The following is a 22432-nucleotide window of genomic DNA, read 5'->3' as shown; positions in this document are numbered from 1 at the left end:
AGAGTCTAACAAAATTAAGTACTTCTGCTCTCCATCTCCATAGTAATGCAGAGTTTTATATAAGCTTCCAGATGGCAAACATCCATGACACCAGTCTCGTTTTTGCACCCAGTTTCCCCTCTAACAACAACTTGAGACAGCTGCCTTTTTGCAACATGGACTCTACTGTCATAGATTCTTTGGAATAGGCAGGCCCCCTCATAGTGTTTTTAACATGCTATACCTCAGCAGTGTTCAGTATTAAAGCTTTTCTCTTTCCATAAAGTTATACATGCTATACTATATCTTTTTTTCCTTATATCTAGTGGGTGGCAAACTTGCTCACAGCAGAGAGGGTTGGACTACTTGCCATCCCAAGGGGAAGATTCTTGATACACAATATTAACTTTACTTAGGTTTCACTTTAATGGAGCAGGAGAGGCCAAGGCCACAGCGAGGCAATAAGTAACACAAAACTGGTTGCACTCACCTCTGTGTGCATCTCTGTGTCCAGGACAGACCTTGTCAGCAGCCCACAGTGGAGTACAGAGAACACTTCCAGGTCCAGCTCTCGGAAGTAGGGGCGATAACTCTGCAGCTGTGCCAGAGGGTTTCCTGTCTCTCTCTCAGCAGCACTCTGAAAAATGAATGGCAGAACTCAGCTTGCAACCTGCAACACTTTCTAGCTCAAATAAACCTATTTCTTCTACACAGTCCTCTGTATTTCTTGCAAAGATGAAACAAGACTAAGAATAATTTGCAACGGGTAGCAGAGATGAATACACACAGTCAGAAGCATCTTCATTGTGGATTGTACAGGTCACTAAACATTTTCTGGAAAAAATAACATATAGGAAACCAGAATAATCTTTGCTATCTGCTTTCTATGAAACAATGGCTGCATGAAATTCATCCTGGACTGGTGAAAGACAGCGTAAGCACCATAAGGGACAAATGTTTTTATCCCTGATAAACACCAGGATGGTAAACCATGGCATGCTATACTGCTTGTTGGCCCCAAATCTATGCATTCCTAAGAGATTCACTCCATGTAACCCTGCCACGTGAGCAGGATGTGGATCATGCAGGATTTATGGATTTTGTCATCCATGGGTTTGTCTGGGACCAACACTCCTGTTAGCTAAAAAAAGTTTTACATCCATTAATTTCCAGAACCACCCAAGACTTCGCTCGTCGTAACTTAAATGACTTTGTTATGGTACTTGACTCAGTTTTCATAGCTGTACAGTGGCACAGAGACAGGAAAAGCATATTTGCTGGACCAAAAAAAAAAGGTAAAATAGGCTCTGAATATCAATCATTAGTAACAGTGTAGTGGTAGTTGTGCCTTGAAGGATGTCTGAGATCCCAGCATCTGGGATACTGAGTCCAAAGCCAGGCACACTTCCCTGGGCCCTCTCCTTCAGCTAGCACAGATTGTGCATTCTGGGCATAATGATAAGAGCTTGCTTCAAAGAACAAGAAAGAAGATCCAACAATCCATTTGTTGATAGATTTGGGGAGCAGCTCTTAGTGTGTGAAGAAAATGGGTCATTTTAAGTATGCTTTATGATGAATATATTGATCAAATACCTCAAGAAAAAACTAAAAAATAAGAAAAAAAAGAGACTGAAGCAGACTAGAATCAGAGGTATGTATTTTCTTACAGGGGTCTGTATTTTCCAGATTTACATCAATTTCTGACTTGAAACTAGGAACTGCACTTGCCTGCAGTACTTCAAAGCTTTTGTTTTTATTTCATTTCCCTTTACCTTTCCTGCAGGGTATGTACCTACCTTCTCCAGCTCGGAGAGCTCAGTATCAGGCTGGTTTCCATCAGAACTTTCATCTGCCTGAGTATGCTCTGCACTGCAGGCTTTGCTGCTGTCAGACTTTTTTTTCTTTCCTTGAAGAAAACAGCAAATTCAGGAGAGAAAAAAAAAAGGGGGGGGAGGGAAGAGAGAGGTTGCAGTGTGTTCAAATAGTGCTGCAAAGCAGGAAAACAGCAGAGGTTGTACTTCGATCAGCCCTAAGAAAGCATGGAACACACACAGGTTGTGAGTCACCTGTAGCCAGGGTCACAGTCCAAAAGAAGGCCAAATGCATTTGGGACTCTCTCTTCAACCAGTTCCTCTTTCGTGAAGTAAAATCACAGAAAGAAATTGAAGCAAGTCTCACTTTTCTCACAGAACTGTAAACATGTTATGCAGTGATTGCCAAAATGGTGGGTCATCATCTTAAAAAATGCTTGAACAAAAAATTAGCATTGCTGTCTCTCAGCAGTGACAAAGGCAGAGGACCTGGAAAAGGGCAAACAGCTACTGATGGGGCTCATGGGGATGCTGTGCCAACAGCAGAACATCTCAATTAATTCCCAGCAAAGGACCTCACTGCTGACAAAGGAGGGAAGGCTCACATCTGACACAGTAGCACAAAGATTACTTGAAATCAGTGTAGTTTCTTCAACTGTACACAATGTACTTGACTACATGGGCATCCAGTAAGTCACTAGGGCAAGGAAACATTCACTCAGGGTTCCAAAGTTGTTCCAGTGCAACATTCCTGCGCTGCCTCGGGGGACTGACAGCTTGCCAATGGAATCCCCATGAATGTAAAGGGGTGTAAGGAGGATTCAGGAAAATTAAGGCTGTTGGGTTTGTCCTCCATTACTGGAAAAGATCACTGAGCACGTGGACATGCAGGCTGTTGGAAAGAAGCAGGGCTGCCAGGCTGCTGGTATCACACTGATAAAAGGAATCCAGCATCCCCTAGAGATCCAGATATCCAAAAAGCCTCATATAAAGTTTTACACCAAAAGCCCTTAAAGAACTGGATGAAAGAACAGGTGCATTCTTGGACAGAAAGCTTGTTAGAGGAGAAGCAGCAAAGAGAAGGGCTTAATGTGCACTTTTCACATGGAGTCAGCTATAGAATCCTTTAAAAATTGGCTTTATTCAGTTTCATAAGTAACTCAGAGAAGGGAATGCCTGGGGAAACTTCCAGCAAGTGTTTCCAGGGAGCCTGACCACTGGGTACAGACAGTAAATAGGTTAAAACAGTGAAGAACTCATCTTGCCAAAAGTAAGCAGCCAAGGCAGCTTACTATGTAACCACAAAGGATATGAAATAAGGCAGCTCAGAGTGCGAGTAGAGAACTGGAAAACCTTCCCCTACTTAGTGGCAGCAAACTATTTACTTTGGCTGAGCAAAACCAAAAGTAGGGTGAAATTGGTGTGGAAACCATATGACCCCATGCGACTGTGACCCATGGGATGGATTATTTTTTTTTGGTAGGCAATATGAGCTGAGCTCAGGAATCTCTTGGTCTGATCTGAGCTTACCAGTCTGCAGAACATAATCATAACTTTCCTTCTGCCTTAATTACTCTCACACGACAGGTCCAGTGCAACATGCTGGTCCAACCCAACATCACCAACCCATCATCCTTAAACATTACAAGATTTCCTTACCATTTTTTTTTCTCACTGGACCACCAGCATTAATAGATGGTACACCTTCTGGGGCTTCAGAATCAAAAGTAGCAGGTGGTGGGACATAGCCAGGGGTTGCTGAAAGAGCCAAAACACAGACATTTGTTTGACTCAGTTCCTGAATGAGAAAATACAGGCAAATACACATCTAGAGGAAGTACCCCATCTTTCATCGTCCCCACGAAAAGGGAGACAATACATTACATGACACAGCTGAGGCCCAGAACATACAGATAGAAATATTCCACATTCACCTGACAGACATTTTCCTAGCACATTCTGCAGCTCTGTGATGTTCTGTAGTCGAGTCAGAACTTTCCCCTTCATCTCAGCATCTTGTTGCTGGCAGAAGGCATTTACAACCTAGAAGCACAAAACAAACTGACTTAGGGAGACTGACAAACTGAATTAGGGAGATGTGCACCCTTACTACTTTTTCTTTTCCTAAATAGCATTTCTATGTCCTGAATAAGCACGCGACACTCAGCACAAGTGGCCCATCTGACCAGATCTAGACTGTGGGAACAGAACTCTTCAGAAGCCCCTATGAAAACAGACATATCATAGAATGGCCTGGGTTGAAAAGGACCACAGTGAGCATCCAGTTTCTGCTATGTGCAGGGTCACCAACCAGCAGCCCAGGCTGCCCAGAGCCACATCCAGCCTGGCCTTGGATGCCTGCAGGGATGGAGCATCCACAGCCTCCTCGGGCAGCCTGTTCCAGTGCCATAATTCCAGTATCATAATTGATAATCCAAAAAGTGACTTATTTCCTCAACCTGCTGGCTACTCTCATGATAGTACAACATGGACAGACTGACCTTTTTTCTTGTGCTTTCTCTCCTACTAGGGCTACTATTATACCTCATAGCTTAGAAATATATTTGAGGTTTACAGCAGCCTCCTTGCAGCAACAAAACTGATTTTCAGAGACAAAACTAAGCCACAGAGTGCAGGCTGCAACTGAGTAGCAGATGGAGAACTCACATGGCAAGGGAGTCCTTTACAGCCTCTGAGTCTCTAACAGCTATAATAATGAAGAGAAGAACACAGGAAGATCTCCAACATTTTGCTGGAGAATATTTCCAAAAGGCAAGGCTGTTCCTTGACAGTTGCACTCCTGAAGCCTGAGGTTAGTGTGTTTAAGTGCTACTCCTCAGGGCCACTCCAAAATAGGCAGGCAAGGCTCTACCCACCTCACGAAACCAGTTGAGTGCATAGAACAGGAGCGAGCACAGAAATTCCCGTTCCTGCTTGGAGAGAGAATCCAGCTTCCCTTCCACCTCCAGGTCAGTCAGGTACAGAGGGCAACCTGGGACAGAATAAGCAGAGAACACAGTGGGCTGCATTTGCTGCCCATCTTCTCATCTTTGCATGGACCCTTCTCAAAACCTGTAACAATTCCAATGGCTATCTGGAGCAAACTCCACCCGTTACTTGCCAGAAAAAGCCTCCCTTTACTTTATGGACAACAGAGCATCTCAGCCTCCATCACAAACTACAGATTTCTCCCTACAGATGCAGGAGGTCTTTCAAAATCTGTGATAGGAGCAAGTCAGCTGGATGGACTCTGTTCAGGGTTCACTCCCATACCCAGTAAGGCATCGATCTCCTCCAGGCTCCCATTGTTTTGTTCTCCAGTGTAGAGTCTGAGCAGTCGGAAACAGGGCGATAGGCATATTGGTGATACTACCCTGGGGAAGGAGAAATAAAAAGATATAAATAAAAATACAGAGAAATGGAGTTGGTCCTCCTATGCTTTGTATCTCTCCAGAAAGCTTATTACTTTTCCCTTGCACACTGTGTCCTCCCCATGCCACCCAGCCTACTCCTTTGATTTTGCTCCTTGCAAGCCATAGCAGCACAAAGCAGAAATGCACCCCATGGTTAAAAGAAATATATCATTTATCATCAATTTTCTGGGAAAGCACATGGGCACAGGAACAGCTGTACTGAATCAAAAACAGAGTCAGATTTATTTCCAGCAGAAACCAGATGAAAACTACAGGAGGAATGACAAGAATTTGTGTAAAATCTGTTTATCAGCAGTGGAGAAACCTTCTTGAGTATTTGCTAGCATTCTACTTACTGCTCTCATTCTGAGCAAGAAAAGTTACTGCTTTTACACTGATGTATGTAGGGGAACTATGTGGTTTTTTTATTTGCTATAGATTGATTCTATCCTTTTATTAAGCACAACTACAATCTCAACAAGACCTTCCAACAATAAATTATGCAGAATGTGAAGATGATGTTAAAAAAAAAAAAAAAAAGGCTTATTATTTGCAGTGCTGATGGCCCACTGTTTAAGTTATTTATTACACACTTCTTGTTTCATTCCCCAAGGACAAAGCCCTTGTTTCTTAGTCAAATTTCAGTTCTGGCTGCATGTTTGTGATCTTGCACATTTTTTTGTTGTCTAAGTCTTTACACAATTACACACACTAATTCCTTGCTGATTCTATTTGAGACTCATTGCTCAAAATACAAATTTTGCCACCTCAGAGTTGCCTATCCATCTCAATAAGGCATTTAATAACACAGTAACACTGGACTAAAGAGCTTCTATTCTCACATGATGGATGGAAAACAAAGTGGATGCAACATAACTTACTAAGACCACCAAAACAGCCTGAGTCAGAACAGGCTGCCAGGTCCCCATCAGATGCTTATGCCTCTAGACTTATCTGAACAGGTCCAACAGCAGACAAGAAAAGAACACTGAAAACTGGCAAATCCTCTGCCCAGCTCCTCATCAAGCACTGAGGCAGCCAGGTCTGGGCACAGTGTACTGCATCAAATGAGAATATATTTCTCTTAACTGTAGTATAACTGCAAGGTAGATGTCAAAGTACCTTTTCCTTGGATTACTCATTTCATCAGTGACCCTGCCAGGCTCACTCTGTGACACCAGTGGTAGCAGGTTAATGGCAATTGCTCCCTGAGTTTCATCTTCATCCAGATTGTACAAGGACTTCACTGGGAACAAAAAGGAACTGCAAGAAAAGACAGACAAGCTCAGTTGAAAGGACCAAGTGTTTACACGTCCAGTTCTCAGTAGCAGAAATATTACAAAGGTTAGCCAACGTTCAGCATACCCATCCACCACAGGGCTGAGATCCACCACAAAGTCATTGGGAAAGTCCTCCACCAAACTCTTCCCAAACTTATCCTGTGAAGAGAGAAAAAAACCTGCTCAACAAATTGCTTCAGTGAAGCAAGCTGTGACAATTGCAGTAGAAAAAGCAGAAGACAAGGCCAAGCAAAAGGACCCTGGAACAGCCACAGCAGTGAAACCCACTGCTTGCAAGGACTGACTTTAGAGAGACAGCTAGGACACATTGCCTAGCATACACAGCCAGTCCCAAGAAGAACTTAACCTGTATCAGCCTAGCTAAGAGAAAGAAAAAAAACACATTCAAGATGAATGCTTTTCCTCCAGGGAGCACTCAGTTGGATGCCAGGAGTGACTGGCTTTTCTAGCCCAGCCAGTCCTGTTTGAAAGCACTGCTCCTCTTCTATACAACCAGTTGTTGCAAAGGGCACAATGATTCCAGCAAGAAAGAGAGAAGAGCCCCTGCTCTTCCAATTACCACAAATCTTCACTGTGGCTCCTCCAGGTCCTTTGGTGTCAGACAGCCTTAACTGTCTGACCAGAAGCCAATTCTGATAAGAAGTTTAAAGCTCTTCCAGGCTCTACCTTGTTTATGGATATGAAAAGCCTGCTCTGAAATGTCTATTTATTTCCTTTCAAAGTCTTCCCTCCTTCCTGCTGTCAGGTGAAAGTTCACATATAGGAAGCTGTTAAAGCATAACAGGGAATCTGTCCAAACAAACAAAAAAAAGCTCCAAAAAACCCCCCAGAAAGATGAAGGAGTAGTTTGTATCTCCTCAATCTCTTACAGGAACCTCAGCATGCCTACAGCAAAGAAACAGTTCTCAGGCTGGAGTAAAATCCACTGCCCTGTCCATACTCCAGAAACATCACTTTTCTGAAGAATACATTTCCATGATTAAGATCAAAATAGTGTGGAACATACCAAGAGCTGCAGGTCCAAATTTCCCTTCTGCTTCTCGATCAAATTGGCAAGTTCATCATAGTAGAGAGCCAAGATCTCTGGTGTTTGCTCACAGCAGAAGCCAACAAGGTCCAGCAGTGTAGAAAGCTGAAGGGAGAGAACAGTTTGTAGAACAGGTAAACAGACCCAACTAAAGCTTTTACCTTAATTTCTCCTTTTTGCATTTATTTATCCTGAGGCATGACCAGAGCTTCAGCTCCAGGGTAACAGCCTGTGGTGGCTACTTTTGCAGAGATGCAGCTTATAGGTCTTTCAAGGACCTAGCACTGCTCCACCACGGGACAACACAAAAGAGATTGTCCTGTTTCTTTGTGTCTGAAATAGCATCTGGATAGAAGACTTTCACTAGATGCCTGCAGTACTGCATGAGTGCTATCTTAACAGGGTGCTCCCAAACAATTTTTGATAGATTCTTGGCTCTGTAGTTAATGTACAAGCATCTCAAGTATTAATGTACAAGCATCTGAGTAAAGCTGACTGTCAGACCCATAGTGCTTCACCTGAAGATCTTCCTGCTGACCACATCCTCTCTCTGCCCCACACTGCCCCAGAATGCACCCATTCTTGGCACCCACCTGCCCATCACATTCGATGCTCAGCTCAGGTCTCTCCAGCGAACCACCGTCTGCTTCATTTCTGCAAGCAATTGATGACCTCACTTTTGTGACACAGCACTTAAGAGACGGCAAAACTCATCACACAGAGAAATTCAGTGGAGAATTAGGCATGAAAAAAGACACATTTTGTAACAGTACTAGAGAAACACCTGCTGCTGTTTTACTCCTTTGGGTCAAGACTCAACATCACCTTCAAGATTACACCTTTTCTGACCTCTAGTCACTCACCTTCCTGAAGGCCATGTAGCCTCACCTCACCACGAGCCTAACATCTGCTATATCTGGTACATGATGCCAACTACTCAAATACCTGCTGCTTACTTGCAAGGCTCAGAAGGGTAGTTTTTTTCCTTTAATAAGGAAGGAGGCTTTAGAGCTTGCCTCCTTCAAAGTGTTTCTGATGAAATCAGGTAGGATGCTAGTAAGGTAGAGACCCAACATACTACCAAGATATTTCTCAAGTGCCAGCAGATACATTTTCCCAAAACACTTGGGTCAGACTTGGACTGGGAAGGAATACCTTTGTAGGTCAAACAACCAAGTTTCCCAGGGATTCAAAGCTTTTTTTGAGACATGGAACACACTCCCACCTGCTGGAGTCATCCGTGTGCATTTTACCTGGCAAGTTCCTTGCTACTGAGGGATGCTTGATGTGCTGATGCCTCCATTCTTGTGTTGTTCTTTTTTGTCTGTAGTCTGCATTTGAGGATTTTCTAAACCTCTTCTTGAAATAACTATTTTATCTCGTCCTGCTTAGACTTAGGCCAGTGCAAGTCTGATGTCAGTGCTATGGGAGCAACCGTAAGGAAGCCCACTAACCCAGGGCCTACAGTTGGGCTTTTCCCTTCATGTAATTAACAGCAAAAGCATTTCATTAAGAAGTGAAAAATCATCAACCTACACCATATTTCCAAACACAGCTCAAAAGTTTCTAGCCTAAGCTCTTCAATCTTTGTTGCAGTTCTTACCAGGAGTTTGCCTGGCTCTTCAACACTGTTTATAAATTATTTATGCAGTACACTGGAAGCTGTCAAGCCAATACCTAGCATTTCTTCTTCTTACTTCTCCATTATATTTCTCTGCATTCAAACAGGGTACATTAGACTATTCAGCCTTAGTTTTACAGGCTGATCTGCATTCAGTCCACCACTCAGTCCAGTATTCAATTTATTTTCCCCAAGTGTTAGGCCCTGCTAGTGCTACTCAAGGCCTTCATGTATAAGCACTAACAAGAAATTCAGTGGATGCCTTCAGGATTTGCAGCAAACAGCAGTACTAAGCAGTCAGCAACACCAAACGTTGCAGTTTGCAGGTAAGAGTTCAGTTACTGGCTCTGACCAAGATGTGCCTGCGCTAGAAGGCAATGCCTTCTTGCCACCTTTCCCTACTCCAGGTTGTCTTAAATCATACTGAATTCACCTCTGTACATTTTCTCTCACCTTTTTAATGCCACGCTGCCCATCATGGCAACAGAACCGATAATCCCCATCTGTTTGTGGTTGGGAACAGAGCTGGAGAGCCACTTCCTGATCACCATGTGCATGTCATCCTAAGAAGAAAGACACAGCCTGTGTCATTACAGAGCATCTGTGCACACTGCTCTGTCCTGTCAGCATCTTCACCTGATGTCGTCTCCAAAGGCTGCACAGAGATGGTTGATTGAGATTACAGCTCTGTAGACTGAATGTACGTCCTGTGACTTCATTTGTAATTAACATAATTGTCAGAACTGTAGGTAAGGTTGCAAATAGCATTGTAAGTGCTTTGGCTTTGCTCCAATTACTACACGGTCTAGATTTTTTCTGTAGTTAAGAATATATATTAAAACTTAGTATATATTCCTTCAGTTCTCCACACACACTGCAGCTGCCCTCCAAAATACAGCCAGCTGAAAGAGGCTCAGGGATGGAGTGGTTTCTGATGAGTGTCTGTCATATCTGATCTACAAACATTAAGAACTTGGATCAAGATAAGTGTCTTGGAGAAAGGAGCTGAACTGTGCTTTCTGAATGCTTCCAATTGATGGAGAAACAAAGCTTGAGAAAGAAATGCTAAATTCACACTTTTGCACATCTCCAGGGCTCAACTGGGCAAAATCACAGCCAACCTGATCTCGTGCTGGCAACAGACTCTCTTTAACTGAGACATTAGATCAGGAACTGGTCTCCTTCCACCAACATTTCTATCAATCTATCCTTTCTAGATGTGAAAGAAGAGGGCGCTTCCAGGAAAGCCAGGAGATGTACAGACTCTGTGGAGAGCACTTCCTGTGCAGGACAGCAAAGTCTGGAGCTGCAGCTCAGCTTGCAGTTGTGGAGAAGGGTATTAAGCTAAAGGACACCCTCACACTACTTGCTGGTCATAAATGAGCTACTATTAGTGCAATACTAGAACTTAGCCCAGCTAAAAGAACCATGGTACAGCTGAACTCCTTTCTGTTGTGTCCCTGCTTACCTGAATATAACTTCCTTCTTGTCTCTGGCTGAACGCTAGTGTGCTGAGAATGTAGAAGAGCTTCCGGATCTGGCATGGATTCAGTTTCTGCATAGAGTCTAAAATGGTCTGTAAGAGAGAAGCCACAAACTAACTCAGATACATCAAGAAATCCTTTCAAAATTCCAACAACTGTCAGCCAAAGAGCAGCCAATTACCTTCATCTTTTTTGTATATGTAGGAAAAATCTACTTTGAAATGAACACAAATGCAGAGCTACTGGTCTGCCCTTAATTCTTGCAGTTTGCTGTACTGGAAGCTGAATGAGGAGAACAATCTGGCTCCTACAAGCATTTTGGAGTGCTGCAATCCCACTAGCGGCAGCTATTTAGCTTCTATCATGGATTTTCTCAGTGCTCAAAGTATTTGAGATGAACAAGTGAATTTGCTGATATTTCCAACACAAACCCTGTAATAACAGCCAGGCCTTTAAGAATTCAGGGGAGACACCATCTGTGCTGAATGGCGCCCTCAGGATATTTCTTGTTCTGAGTATTTCAGTGAAAGCAATCCAACTGCTGCCCACAGCACTGCTGGCTTTTCTACTACTGACACAGTACTTTGCTAGCATTATTTTCATCCTACAACTGGCCAACCTTGAGCAGGATTTAGAACAAGGCACTGAGTGTGACAAGGGCAACTGCAGGATCAGTTACCTGCTTTCTGCCATTCCCAAGAAAATTCATCCAGTTTAAACACTAAAAAAGTAGTTTGAGGAGATCTGTAGATCTGCTGCTAGGCTGAAAAGGCTCCAACTCTGTGTGGAACCTGCTGGCCATCTGCAGCCTTGCCGATCTTTTCACAGTTAGCTGGCTACTGCCTCTACCACCTCTGAGAAGCACATCAAACACAGTGTACTGCAGGGCCCCAAGGTGTGGCCAGAACATTTGTTAATGCTTGTCATCCAGAAGCTTTGGTAATGCATGGAAGATTAGTCCACAGAAACCATAACCTGTAAATATCCTGCCAAGATAAGAATGTGCAAACAAGGTCAGGAGGTCAGCGGGTCTCAGCTGAAGGCTGTGAGCAAGTGCTCCCACCACACTTGTGACAAAGCATTCCATGAAGAGGAAGAAATCTATGCTGTCTCTTTCAAGGACCGCTTTCAACCTTGAGCCCCCAGCACATCCCAGCTCTGCCAGAAAGAAGCGAGTCCCATTTCTCCTTTTTATGGATTAAACATGACAGACTGCATGCAAATTCTTATAGCAGACCTTCACATCCTCCCTTGGAGCATGTTTTAAAACGTTGACATGTATCTCACAATCCAACAACCGAAAAGTGAGAAGTACTCCACTTCCCTACAGTGGGTGCTTAAACTACAGAACTCACTGCCACCAAGTGGGCAAACACAAAAATAGGTCGGTGGGAAAATGCACACAGCCACCACTCCTCAAGGGGAAATACAGGGTCCTTCAAGTACAAATCACTGCAGGAGGAAGCTCAAGCAGAATCATGCTACATGCTTGCCTTGCTATTTCGCTCCCCTCATGCTCTCCACTTCTACTGCCTCTGGAACGTGGCAGTTGTGCAGGTCTGACTCTGCTAATCATTATTACCAGTCAAGAATTCACTATTGCTTTTCTCCCTATTGAGTACTTTCTTTTAAGTTTCAGGAAAGCCTTTTCCTATTCTTGCTAGGAGCTTTGTTTTATGGTTCAAAATACTGGCTAAGTGTTGCCAATCTTCCAGCATAGTAGAAGAGGAAGTCCACAAAGGCAGCAGGTTTTTGCCAAAGATTTGGAATAGCTGATATTAACAAAGATATGTAAATAAATCATTTTCCTTCTGTCCACAGATGTCATTCCATCCCTGCAACACACACATTCTCCATTTACAGGGAAGAGTAACTTCTTTTTCTAGTCCAATTTCCACTTCCAGAAATTCACAGTCCAGCTCACACCTTCACAAAAAGTTCCTTTTCATCCTGACCACTGCATTTCTCAGAACAGCTTTACAGATACAGCTTGTTTTATTAAGGACATTTCTGAAGCACACTGACCTATTCTGGATCTGGGACAAAGTTGGGAAAGGATCCTGAGATGCAGTGTGCCCACAGATCTGCACGTACCTTCACGAAGGTGGCGTAGCGCAGCAGCAGGGACGTGTGTAGGATCACCAGATCAGTGAGCACATCCAGAGAAATATCCAGCTCTGTTTCATTTCCACTGCATACATGAGTGACCAAAGCACATACAACCTCCTAAGGAAAGACCCCCAAGAGAATCTGCAATGAAATGTCGGTGGGAAAATGCCTGCCCTTGTTCTGCTGTTGCTATGTTCTACTCCCATAAATAAACGGATTGAGTGCAGAAAACTGTCTTGAAACTCAGCCCTATAATTCTAACTTTCTTCTCAGTTCATTTTCTAATTCCAGATAGTCACAGTGTTGGCTTTCACCTTCAGCCTGAATTTTATTCAGTTTACAAAGAGCTTTTGGAAGCTTTTCTTCACCACTTTCCTCCTGCCTGCGTGCTACCAGCCCTGCAGCTTGTGCTCTCAGCTACCACTTAAGACAATAAAAACCCACATTATTTGCACATGCACACAGAATGTTGCACCTTATCCAGGAAAGCGTTGCCTCTAACTACACCATCCAGTGTCTCAACTCTCTTTATCAACAGCTGTTCAAAAGGATATTTTCCTTTTAAAAATCTTTTTGTTGGCTTTACTTCAGCTGGCTTCCAGACACTCTTGTCTCTGCAGTCTCATCCTCTGTGGGGTGCTGGGACTTCCCTACATCACCAGCTGCTAACACAGCCAACCTCTTTGGAAATTCATAGCATTTCAAACTATTGCTAAACTTACTGCAGACACCATTGCATGTCTCAAGCTTTTCTCAGCTGGTTAAGTTTGCTGTACCAAGTAAATATAGATGCAAGGTCACAACCAGCCTTAATTGCAAACATTCTGTGTCCAAAAAGCGTGAATATATTCAAAAGAATTTGCAGAGCTGTCTTTGGTCCCCAGATTTCCTTATTCTCACACTCAAAGTCTGGCCTGCAGTTATTTCAGAGTATGCAAAAGAAGTCCAAGCTGGTCAGAGCTCTGAGGGGAAGCTGTGTGTTTTCAACACAGTAAGTTCTCCAAGGAAAGCATTTCAATATGAATCGTGTGTGGCTTTTTTTTCCCTTTCTTTTAAAACAGAGGAGACTCAAAGTGATGAACACAGAATAGAAATAAGAATTTATGAGCAAATTTTCTCTGTGACCCTGAAGCTCAGTCCAGCTTTCAGCTCAGTAAAAACGTTTGCTTCTTGACCTGCAAAAAAGAACAGCACGGTCCCCTCTGCTCCATATGTGGAGTGTTTTTGTTTTTCGTTTTATTGTTTTGTCACTTCTGAGACCTGCCTACTTGCTCCCTGCTCCTCTCAGCAGTCTCTGTGTCTCAGTCAGTTGCTACCAGAGCTGTGATCTTCTTCTTGGCTTATTCTATAGCAGAGATTTCTCACAAAGGCTTCCGGTTGCCCGAAATCCCCTCCTCTGAAGGATGAGGGCACACACCTTCCAACAAAGTGCAAGCACACGAAAATAAAACAAATGCCATCTATCCCACTGTACCTGCTGGCAGTAAGAGTCAAAGACTGCAAAAGCTTGTTTGTACAAGCAGCTGCCAAAGGAGACCACAGCTGGGTGTGCAGAGTGCAGAAACGCCTGGGCAAGCGATAGAATTGAAGGGAAGAAATCCTTGATGACCTGAAAAATAGAAATATAATACAACGTGCTGCAGCTCTTCTCAAAAGCTTTGTCTAGATCAGTAGATTTTTTCCAGGCTGTCCAGTCCAGCAGAAGTGGGCAACAAGAGCAGATAAGGCAGACCAGAATGGCTTTCTCTAACCTGGCCCACACAAAGAATTTTCAGATGGGTTACGCCAGGCTGCAGGGCTCACAGCAGAGAATCCCTCATCAGTGACACCACGGGAAGTCGCTTCACAGCAGTGCACCACAGATTAAAAGCCACGGGGCAGACATGCTCTTGGCACTGCTGTGACAGAAGTACTGTCACATCAATACGAAACATAAATTTGATTTCTGTGAGTGAAGTTAGCTTAATCTCTTAAAGCAGCTTTGAACAAGCTCTCACTCATGTAAAGTGGCCTAATTAACTTCTTCTGGAAGGGCTGTTCAGCTAAAATTGAATTAAAAGCAGTTACATTCAGAATAAATGGAATAGAAGTCCCCGCTTGTGTTACTGACATAGGTTACTTTAAATTCATAACAGTGTTTTTCACCTGTTCCCCCTGCTCCTGCACTGTATTGCTTTTCAGTTTTGAAAACTCTGATCAGTTTTTCAGATATTTTCTGCTTTCTTATAGTATTAGGCAAGCACATGCCATACACACAGACACACATACACATAGATATAAAAAACAGCACACAGAAAATGATATATAAACGTACTGACTCCTAAAAACACAGTGGGAGACAACAGCAAGTCAGGAATATGCAGTGGAGACCTGAGGTTTATCACAAAGGCTGAGGGGTTTTGCACCAAAATAAAGAAAAACTGTTCTCTTAAAGGACAGACAACTACGACAGAGGAGAAATGCCCTGCGAGACTGAGTAGTGACCAAGAAACTGTGAACTATACATAATGCAGCACAGGGTTAAATCATCATCTGACAGGACATTTGAGGGATGAAGAAGGGAGAGTCCCAACACAGAGTCAGCACTGACCATGGAATGATTTTGGAAAGCATTCTGCACCAGCTGCTCTGGCATGCAGCCCAGGCGAATCTTGCTCCTCAATACCTTCTCAGTTTGCTTCCTGTTCTTGCTGTTTGTAGAATGGATTAGCAGCAAAACGATCAGATCCAGAACCTTTAGGAAGAAACAGCTGTTAATCATTATGCTGAAAAGGCATGAAACATGCCAGACAGCTACACGCTTTGAAATCAAAAGTGAGAAGGAAATCAAGAGCTCAAAAAGCCCCTGACAGCCACAATTACAGCAGAACTCTCATCATTCCGACAGGAGAGATCTCAACTCCGTCTCCTGATGCATGGAAGGGATGAATTAAAGAGTAATAACAAAATGAATGGCTGTTACAGTGGCAATAAGTCAGACACCAACAGAACCACCCAGCCAACATCACTGGTGGTTTCTACTCTGATTAGAAAGATCTCTCCATCTGTGCCCATAGAGAGAGCTGTGAGAACCACCAGAAAAGGACACTCACTAAGAAAAGCACAGAGTCAGAAGTATTACCTTGTGGTCAGATACAGACGTGCAGTTCTCAATGGCCTAAGAGCAAAAAACAAAAACCAAAAATGAAGAAAGCTGTTAGGTTACAGCACAGTACTGTATGTTAAAACCATGAGTGTTACATGAAGACAAATGAGAAAAGGCATACACCGAGGCACTTCTCTGCAACAGGTCAGCTATCCAAACCAGCAAATTCAGAATTCAGAAGGCAGCCAAAAGAAGGCATGAGAATTCAGCATGGATATTTTCAAACAGCATTGGTCTTGCAAAAAACTAAAGTTCTGGAAATGAATGAAATCTCTATCAGTAACTATCAGAGCTAACGTTCACTTCTTTATATTTGACTAAATTATATGAGGAAACGAGGTCTGACACGTGCATCTTACCTTAATCCAAGCTTCAGAGACATCTTTTTGGAATCTTACAGCTAGCTTGATCACATCAAAAAGCACCTTCACACAGTTCTGGCTGGTGGTCATTTGGCTCATGGAAGAACTGTTAACGACCAGAAAAGATGACTCAGCCATTGTAGATACTGCAGTGAAAGGGACAAGGCAGCCTAGCAATCACAGCAGTTACGAAAAACAGCAATCCTGTAGGAGGAATGCTTTGGTAAGGGCAGGGAGGTTCACAACAGGGTGGAAGCAGGCAGTGCAGGACCGAAGACATACTTAGGGGGAACCTAAAGATCAACTTGCAGCAAACACCTCCATTACAAATGGGGCCATGTGCCCTCATGCAGGTGTGGATGCAGACGGCCTCTTGCCTTCTCTCTGACTTTAGTGAAAGGAGGTAAGCTATGCACAGGGCACTGTTAACGCACCAGATAAGTGCAGAAAGACAAAAGAAAAAAAATGAGGGTTAGGGATAAGGTGGGAGAGCTGCTGGATTAAGGTGAGCATTTCTGCTTTACAATGAAACACGTCAGTATATTGTCTGTGGAGTCTGAGCACTAGAAGGGTGTTCACAGAACAGCAGTGAGTTGCTCAGAATAAGAAAATAAATCCCAGCTGCCAAATCAGCCTCTGAAGCTGACACCAAGAACGAAGGACAGATTTTGTTTCCCAGTAGATTTATTCTGATAGCTGAATTTTTCCCTCAAACCAGGACAGCTCCTCAACCTTCATCCAACCAACAAGCACTGTGGGGGAAGCTCGCTGGACAAGGACTGATAACGCGCTATGCGAGCACCAAGGAAGGAACAGAAGTGTCAGCACCTTCACTTAGGACAAATTAGAATGAATGTAAGTAGGTGCATCTCTCAGAGCAGATAAAGAAGAGATGAAGGCCTCGTGTACCATCTCATCACTGCAGAATGACAGAAATAGTTACCTGGCCTGAGCTTGGCTTTTAAGCTTTCTCTGGGAGCCTAGCATCTGCAGTGGCAGAACGCACGATGACAGATCCAAGCTCTTACGAAGATCAGAAATCACCTGTAACACACAGATCCTTGCACAAACCTTCTGACATATGAGGGGGGAATGAAAAAGACTAAGGAAAATTTAAATTAAAATCCCCCAGAATAGCCCTAGAATTACAAATCCAATACTCACTTATTTGTGATGATATCTAAACATTTAGCTGTGTTCAACTTTTTTTTTTTTCTTTTTTTAATTACTTCTTCACGAAATTAAGATGGCATAAGTGCATGCAGGCAGAAAGCAGAAAAGGATTTCTTAAGTTACCCCATGAAGTTTCCATTATATTCATGACATGCTGCCTTTAACTAATTTTATCTTGTTTAGCAGCAGGACAGGATATAAAATAGCCACAGGAATTGTGGGCTGTCAAACCACAGATCAGCACAAGATAGATTGCACGTTATAGGCATACATTTTTCACAGTGATCTCCCTTGAAGATCTGGGCAGATCAGAATCCATATCTGACTTCTCCTGAGGTTTCCTCAAAGAATGATAAAAACCCACGTTCAATCATTCAGCAAGGTTGGCTCAACCAAGGAGTCTTACAAGGGAGGATGAGAACAGTCCTCCAAACATAGAAACATTGCAAAAAGGATGGTTCTTAAAGGAGCTTTTAGAACAGAATTTGGTGGAGGAAACAAGACAATTACCAAGTTACAATCCCTGCTCTTTTGAACAAGTTAGGAGTTTAGAACCCTTAAAAGTTCTAATGAGTGCAAATTCTAAGATATAATTCAAAGGCTTAAATTTGCCTCAAAGAGTTTTTCAGTCTAGGAGCTTAACATAATTTCACAACATTGACAACGAAAAGAAAATTACAAGTTCTAAAAACAAATGAGAAAAACCTGCTAGCAGAAAGGGGTAGATTTCAATTTCATGCCTCAAAGCATAACCAAATCCTTGTTAAAGGACAGCTGCTTTCCACACCTGCTTTGATCCTTGACAATACTAAAATTTTACTTGGAACAATTAAAGCATGCACCTTTGTGTGTAGAACGAACTGCCTCTCTGAAAACCTGCACTGGGGTATAAAACTTATTGGTCTTTAGTACAGGGAAAGCTCCGTACCTCTACAGCATCTGCAGCCTTGACATCATGCAGGATGAATTTTACGACCACAGGCAAATCCTCCAGTTTCACAGAAGGCACAATGCTCATGGCACACTGCCGCACCTGAGGGGAGAGCAACAGGGGTTGGCTGCAATCACACGGCTCACAGAAATACAGAGCAGGTGCTCTCTGTATCTCTGGAGGACCCTGATGCAGCCTTCTGCTCAGAGCAGGAATATCACCGTTACCAGATCAGACCAGCCTCAGCTTTGCTAAACCTTGAGGATCTTCAGACAGGACACAACCATTCCCCTCCCTGATGCTACCTCTCATAGTCCATGTCAGTGCTGTAGACCCTAATCCATTTTCCAAGTGTCTGACCTGAACCCCCAGGCTGTAATTTGTGGCCACTGCTCCTTATCGTATCACCTGGCACTTCCAGGAAGGGCTTGGCACCGTCATTTTTAACTGGCTTACGAAAGGGAAGAGCCTAGAAGAGTTTGCTTTACCACCCAGTAGAAGCTCTTACCTCAGCCAGAAGTTCTGCATCAAGATCCAAACGAGAAAGAGCATCCAGAATTGGAACTGTGAGTCGTCTGCCTTGTTTTAGTAAGCAGCTGATGTGCAAGGAAAGGAAAACAAATCACCCTCTTAATATAAAGCAGGAATTCATCACAGAATCACAGAATCACAGAATTGTAGAGGTTGGAAGGGACCTCCAGAGATCATCGAGTCCAACCCCCCTGCCAAAGCAGGTTCCCTACACCAGGTAGCACAGGTAGGCATCCAGGCAGGTCTTGAACATCTCCAGAGAAGGAGACTCCACCACCTCCCTGGGCAGCCTGTTCCAGTGCTCCGTCACCCAATCATGTTTAATAAACTGCAGGATTCTAGTCGTTTCTGTGTTCACCACAAAACATACACCACTGACTTTATAGAAACCTTGCTCCCTAAATTATCACTCTCTGAACACAATGAATTACAATTCTGTGGGTGTTGGTGTGGAGCTGATATGATGACTGTACCTTTTTCAACACTGGAATAACTGGCAGCATGGAGAAAAGCCTGGCAGGAACCTCAAGCAAACACCTGAAATTCGGTAGGTCCTGGTTTCATTATAACAGGAAAAAAAAAGGGGGGGAGATTGCTGATATATTACTTAACCTGACTTTATACCTAAGGGAGAACGTGCTGCCACTGCCTTGCCTTTAACAAAGGACCTTTACAAGCCACTGGAGGGCTCTAAGCCCCAGATATTAGCAGGTGTACAAGAAACAGGGAAGACTGAGTAAAGAGAAAACCTTGAGAGGGACGTTTTGGCAAAGCTGGGAAGGGAACACATCCTCTGCTTCACCAGAAGTGGAGAAGTTGAGGAACGGAAGGACACTGCAGCAAACAATCCATCAAGTCAGAGCTGTAATAGGTGCCTCTGCCATAAAAGATTCCTTGAAAGGGCCTTTTGGCTTTCCCTGCAGTACCTCTTGGGTCAGACTCCAGCCAGCTCTTCTGCAATTTCCTCCCCAGCGCTCCACACAGCAGCAGTGGGCAGCACAGCTCTGTTCTCAGGTACACAGCTGGGGCTTTACTTGGACCCCATTAAACCTGAGAACCCTGTGCTGACCAGGTACCAAGATGGCAACGTAGAGGCTGTTAAGACAGAAGGCAAGTTTCCAGTCCTGATGTTTCTGCTCTGTTTTCTGATTTGCCATCTACAGCTGTTTCTTGCTTTACGTGCATGTTTTGGACAATGCTTTGTTAGCAAAGATGTTCTGTGAAGCCTTGATGGACACCTGCTTTGCTAAACACTACAGTCACACCTCTGTCCCTGGTCTGGTTTCCAGCAAGCAGAAGTTTAGCAACTTACTGAACAAGGGACAGTAGCTGTGCTTAAACAGCATTGTGGACTTCATTTTCCTGGAATTCATGTAATCATTCTTGGCTGCCATCTAAGTTCCTTATAAACTTTCTCAATTCAAGTGAAACTATTAATAATGTGAGGTGAAAAATTCATCTTTCTGCTTCTTGAATGCTCCCTAGTTTGTTGTAACAAGCACTGAGTACCTTCCCACACCAGACATGGGTAGGGGCTACTGAGAATACACAAATAAGTGTCTTGCTGCTAGCCTTTAGATTCTCAACTTTGCAAAAATACAAATAGAGATACAGAAGTCTGAGAGTACAGGAAACAGGATGTACTTGACAGGGGCAGGCTGAAATAAAACTAGCAGAGTGAAATGATGATTGGTACAGGCATAAATGCAAGTGAACTGTGTAATGGCCAGGATGAAAAACACTGGTGCGTGCAATTAAATCAATATAAATATGGAAGAGACAGGTGTAGGGGACAGCACAAGCTGGCACTCTCTGGGAGGACCTCTCTTGATATTAGGTCATCCAGCTCTTCATGTCAGTAAATACATTTGAGAGAAGTGCATAAAATAATTAGAAGGTTCTGCTTTGTGAGCACATCTATTTTGTTGTGTTTTGAGCTTTTTAAAAAAATAACAAAAGCAATGTTGACCCTTATTGTAGCATAACCCAAACCAAATCCAAAGCTGCCTCTAGTAATATCTGAATGACTGACCACAGGCAGATTCCACTTAAGTGCTTATAACTTCTGCTGGATCATTCACATCTTTGTAGGCAATATGGACAGTGGGATCAAGTGCACCCTTAGCAAGTTTGCAGATGACACCAAGCTGAGCGGTGCAGCTGACACGGCACAGGGAACGGATGCCATCCAGAGGGACCTGGACAGGCTTGAGGGATGGGCCCAAGCCAACCTCATCAAGTTCAACAAGGCCAAGTGCAAGGTCCTGCATGTGGGCTGGGGTAATCCCAAGCACAGATACAGGTTGGGCAGAGAATGGCTTGAGAGCAGCCCTGAGAAGGATTTGGGCGTCTCAGTTTATAGAAAACTCAAATCAAGCCAGTAATGCATGCTTGCAGCCCAGAAGACCAACTGTATCCTGGGTTGCATCAAGACAAACATGACCAGCAGGCCAAAGAAGCTGATTTTCAGCCCCTATACTCTCATGAGATCCCACCAGGAGTCCTGCATCCAGTACTGGGCCCACAGCACAGGAAGGACATGGAGCTGATGGAGCAGGTGCAGAGAAGGGCCACAGAGACATCAGATGGCTGGAGCACCTCCCCAACAAGACAGGCTGAGAGAGCTGGGGCTGTTCAGCCTGGAGAAGAGAAGGCTCCAGGGAGACCTTATAGCAGCCTTCCAGGACCTGAAGGGGGCCTACAGGAAAGCTGGAGAGGGACTTTTTAATATAAGGGCACATAGTGACAGGGTGATGGAAAATGGCTTTAAACTGGATATTAAGAATAAATGTTTTACTGTGAGAGAGTGGTGAGACACTGGAACAGGTTGCCCAGAGAGGTTGTTGAGATGCCCCCTCCCTGGAAGCATTCAAGGCCAGGCTGGGTGGGGCTGTGAGAAACCTGGGCTAAAGGATGTGTCCCTACCATCAGCATGGGGTTGACTACATGATCTTAAAGGTGCCTTCCAACCCAAACCCTTCTATGACTCTATCATCAGTCTGTGCTATACTCACTGAAGAACTTAATGTTTTAGATCATGTAGAAAACATCCTGTTGCCATGCAGCTTTAGCCAGTCCCCATGCAACCTGCATTCATACTTTTTTTTTCCTATTCAAGAAAGAAGAGGGGAAAAAATAGAACTAACTGTACCTCAACTCTCTGGCAACTTCATTTTGCTGGGAATCCTCCAGGATCTCAGGTAAACTGGTGATAATATCATGCTGGATTGGTACAGGAGACACACTAAGTATCTGCATTAACTTCTTGACAAGATCCTGCAGAGAAGAGAATCGCTTGTAAAAATGGGTGAGTCTTAGCACTAGCAAGTGGTTACTTAGAATGACAACATTATTATGCACAAGCCATTCATTTGGATTTTTGCTAACTGTCCCTTCACTCATTGTCCTGATGGAGCAGGGAATCGTAGTCTAGACTTTCAGGAACAACAGCATTTTTACAAATAGAACTTGAATGTCTTGCTGAGGGAAGGAAACTGGGAAACCCAACAGCAAGCTTTCCAGAGTCTAGCATGAATTCCTAGTTC

General features: G+C 43.6%; 1 protein-coding gene across 1 annotated transcript in view; it reads right to left on the bottom strand.

Moving 5' to 3' along the window:
- FANCD2 (FA complementation group D2) overlaps positions 1-22432 on the bottom strand; it is a 44928-nt gene that overhangs the window by 15024 nt on the left and 7472 nt on the right. The window contains exons 9-29 of the mRNA XM_048958029.1: positions 22039-22163; positions 18865-18952; positions 18354-18458; positions 17196-17296; positions 16250-16358; positions 15867-15902; positions 15336-15479; positions 14220-14354; positions 12731-12862; positions 10621-10728; positions 9606-9715; positions 8125-8185; positions 7511-7636; positions 6569-6642; positions 6326-6466; positions 5064-5164; positions 4667-4782; positions 3725-3833; positions 3450-3548; positions 1776-1885; positions 470-616 (exon numbers count right to left, since the gene is read on the bottom strand). Coding sequence (XP_048813986.1) covers positions 470-616; positions 1776-1885; positions 3450-3548; positions 3725-3833; positions 4667-4782; positions 5064-5164; positions 6326-6466; positions 6569-6642; positions 7511-7636; positions 8125-8185; positions 9606-9715; positions 10621-10728; positions 12731-12862; positions 14220-14354; positions 15336-15479; positions 15867-15902; positions 16250-16358; positions 17196-17296; positions 18354-18458; positions 18865-18952; positions 22039-22163 — 2277 coding nt within the window. The remainder of the gene's footprint in view (positions 1-469; positions 617-1775; positions 1886-3449; positions 3549-3724; positions 3834-4666; positions 4783-5063; positions 5165-6325; positions 6467-6568; positions 6643-7510; positions 7637-8124; positions 8186-9605; positions 9716-10620; positions 10729-12730; positions 12863-14219; positions 14355-15335; positions 15480-15866; positions 15903-16249; positions 16359-17195; positions 17297-18353; positions 18459-18864; positions 18953-22038; positions 22164-22432) is intronic.

The sequence above is a fragment of the Lagopus muta genome, chromosome 11 (genome assembly GCF_023343835.1).
Source record: "Lagopus muta isolate bLagMut1 chromosome 11, bLagMut1 primary, whole genome shotgun sequence".
Taxonomy (NCBI): domain Eukaryota; kingdom Metazoa; phylum Chordata; class Aves; order Galliformes; family Phasianidae; genus Lagopus; species Lagopus muta.
The sequence above is the reverse complement of the archived record's forward strand: the minus strand, read 5'-3'. Positions and strand labels throughout refer to the sequence as shown.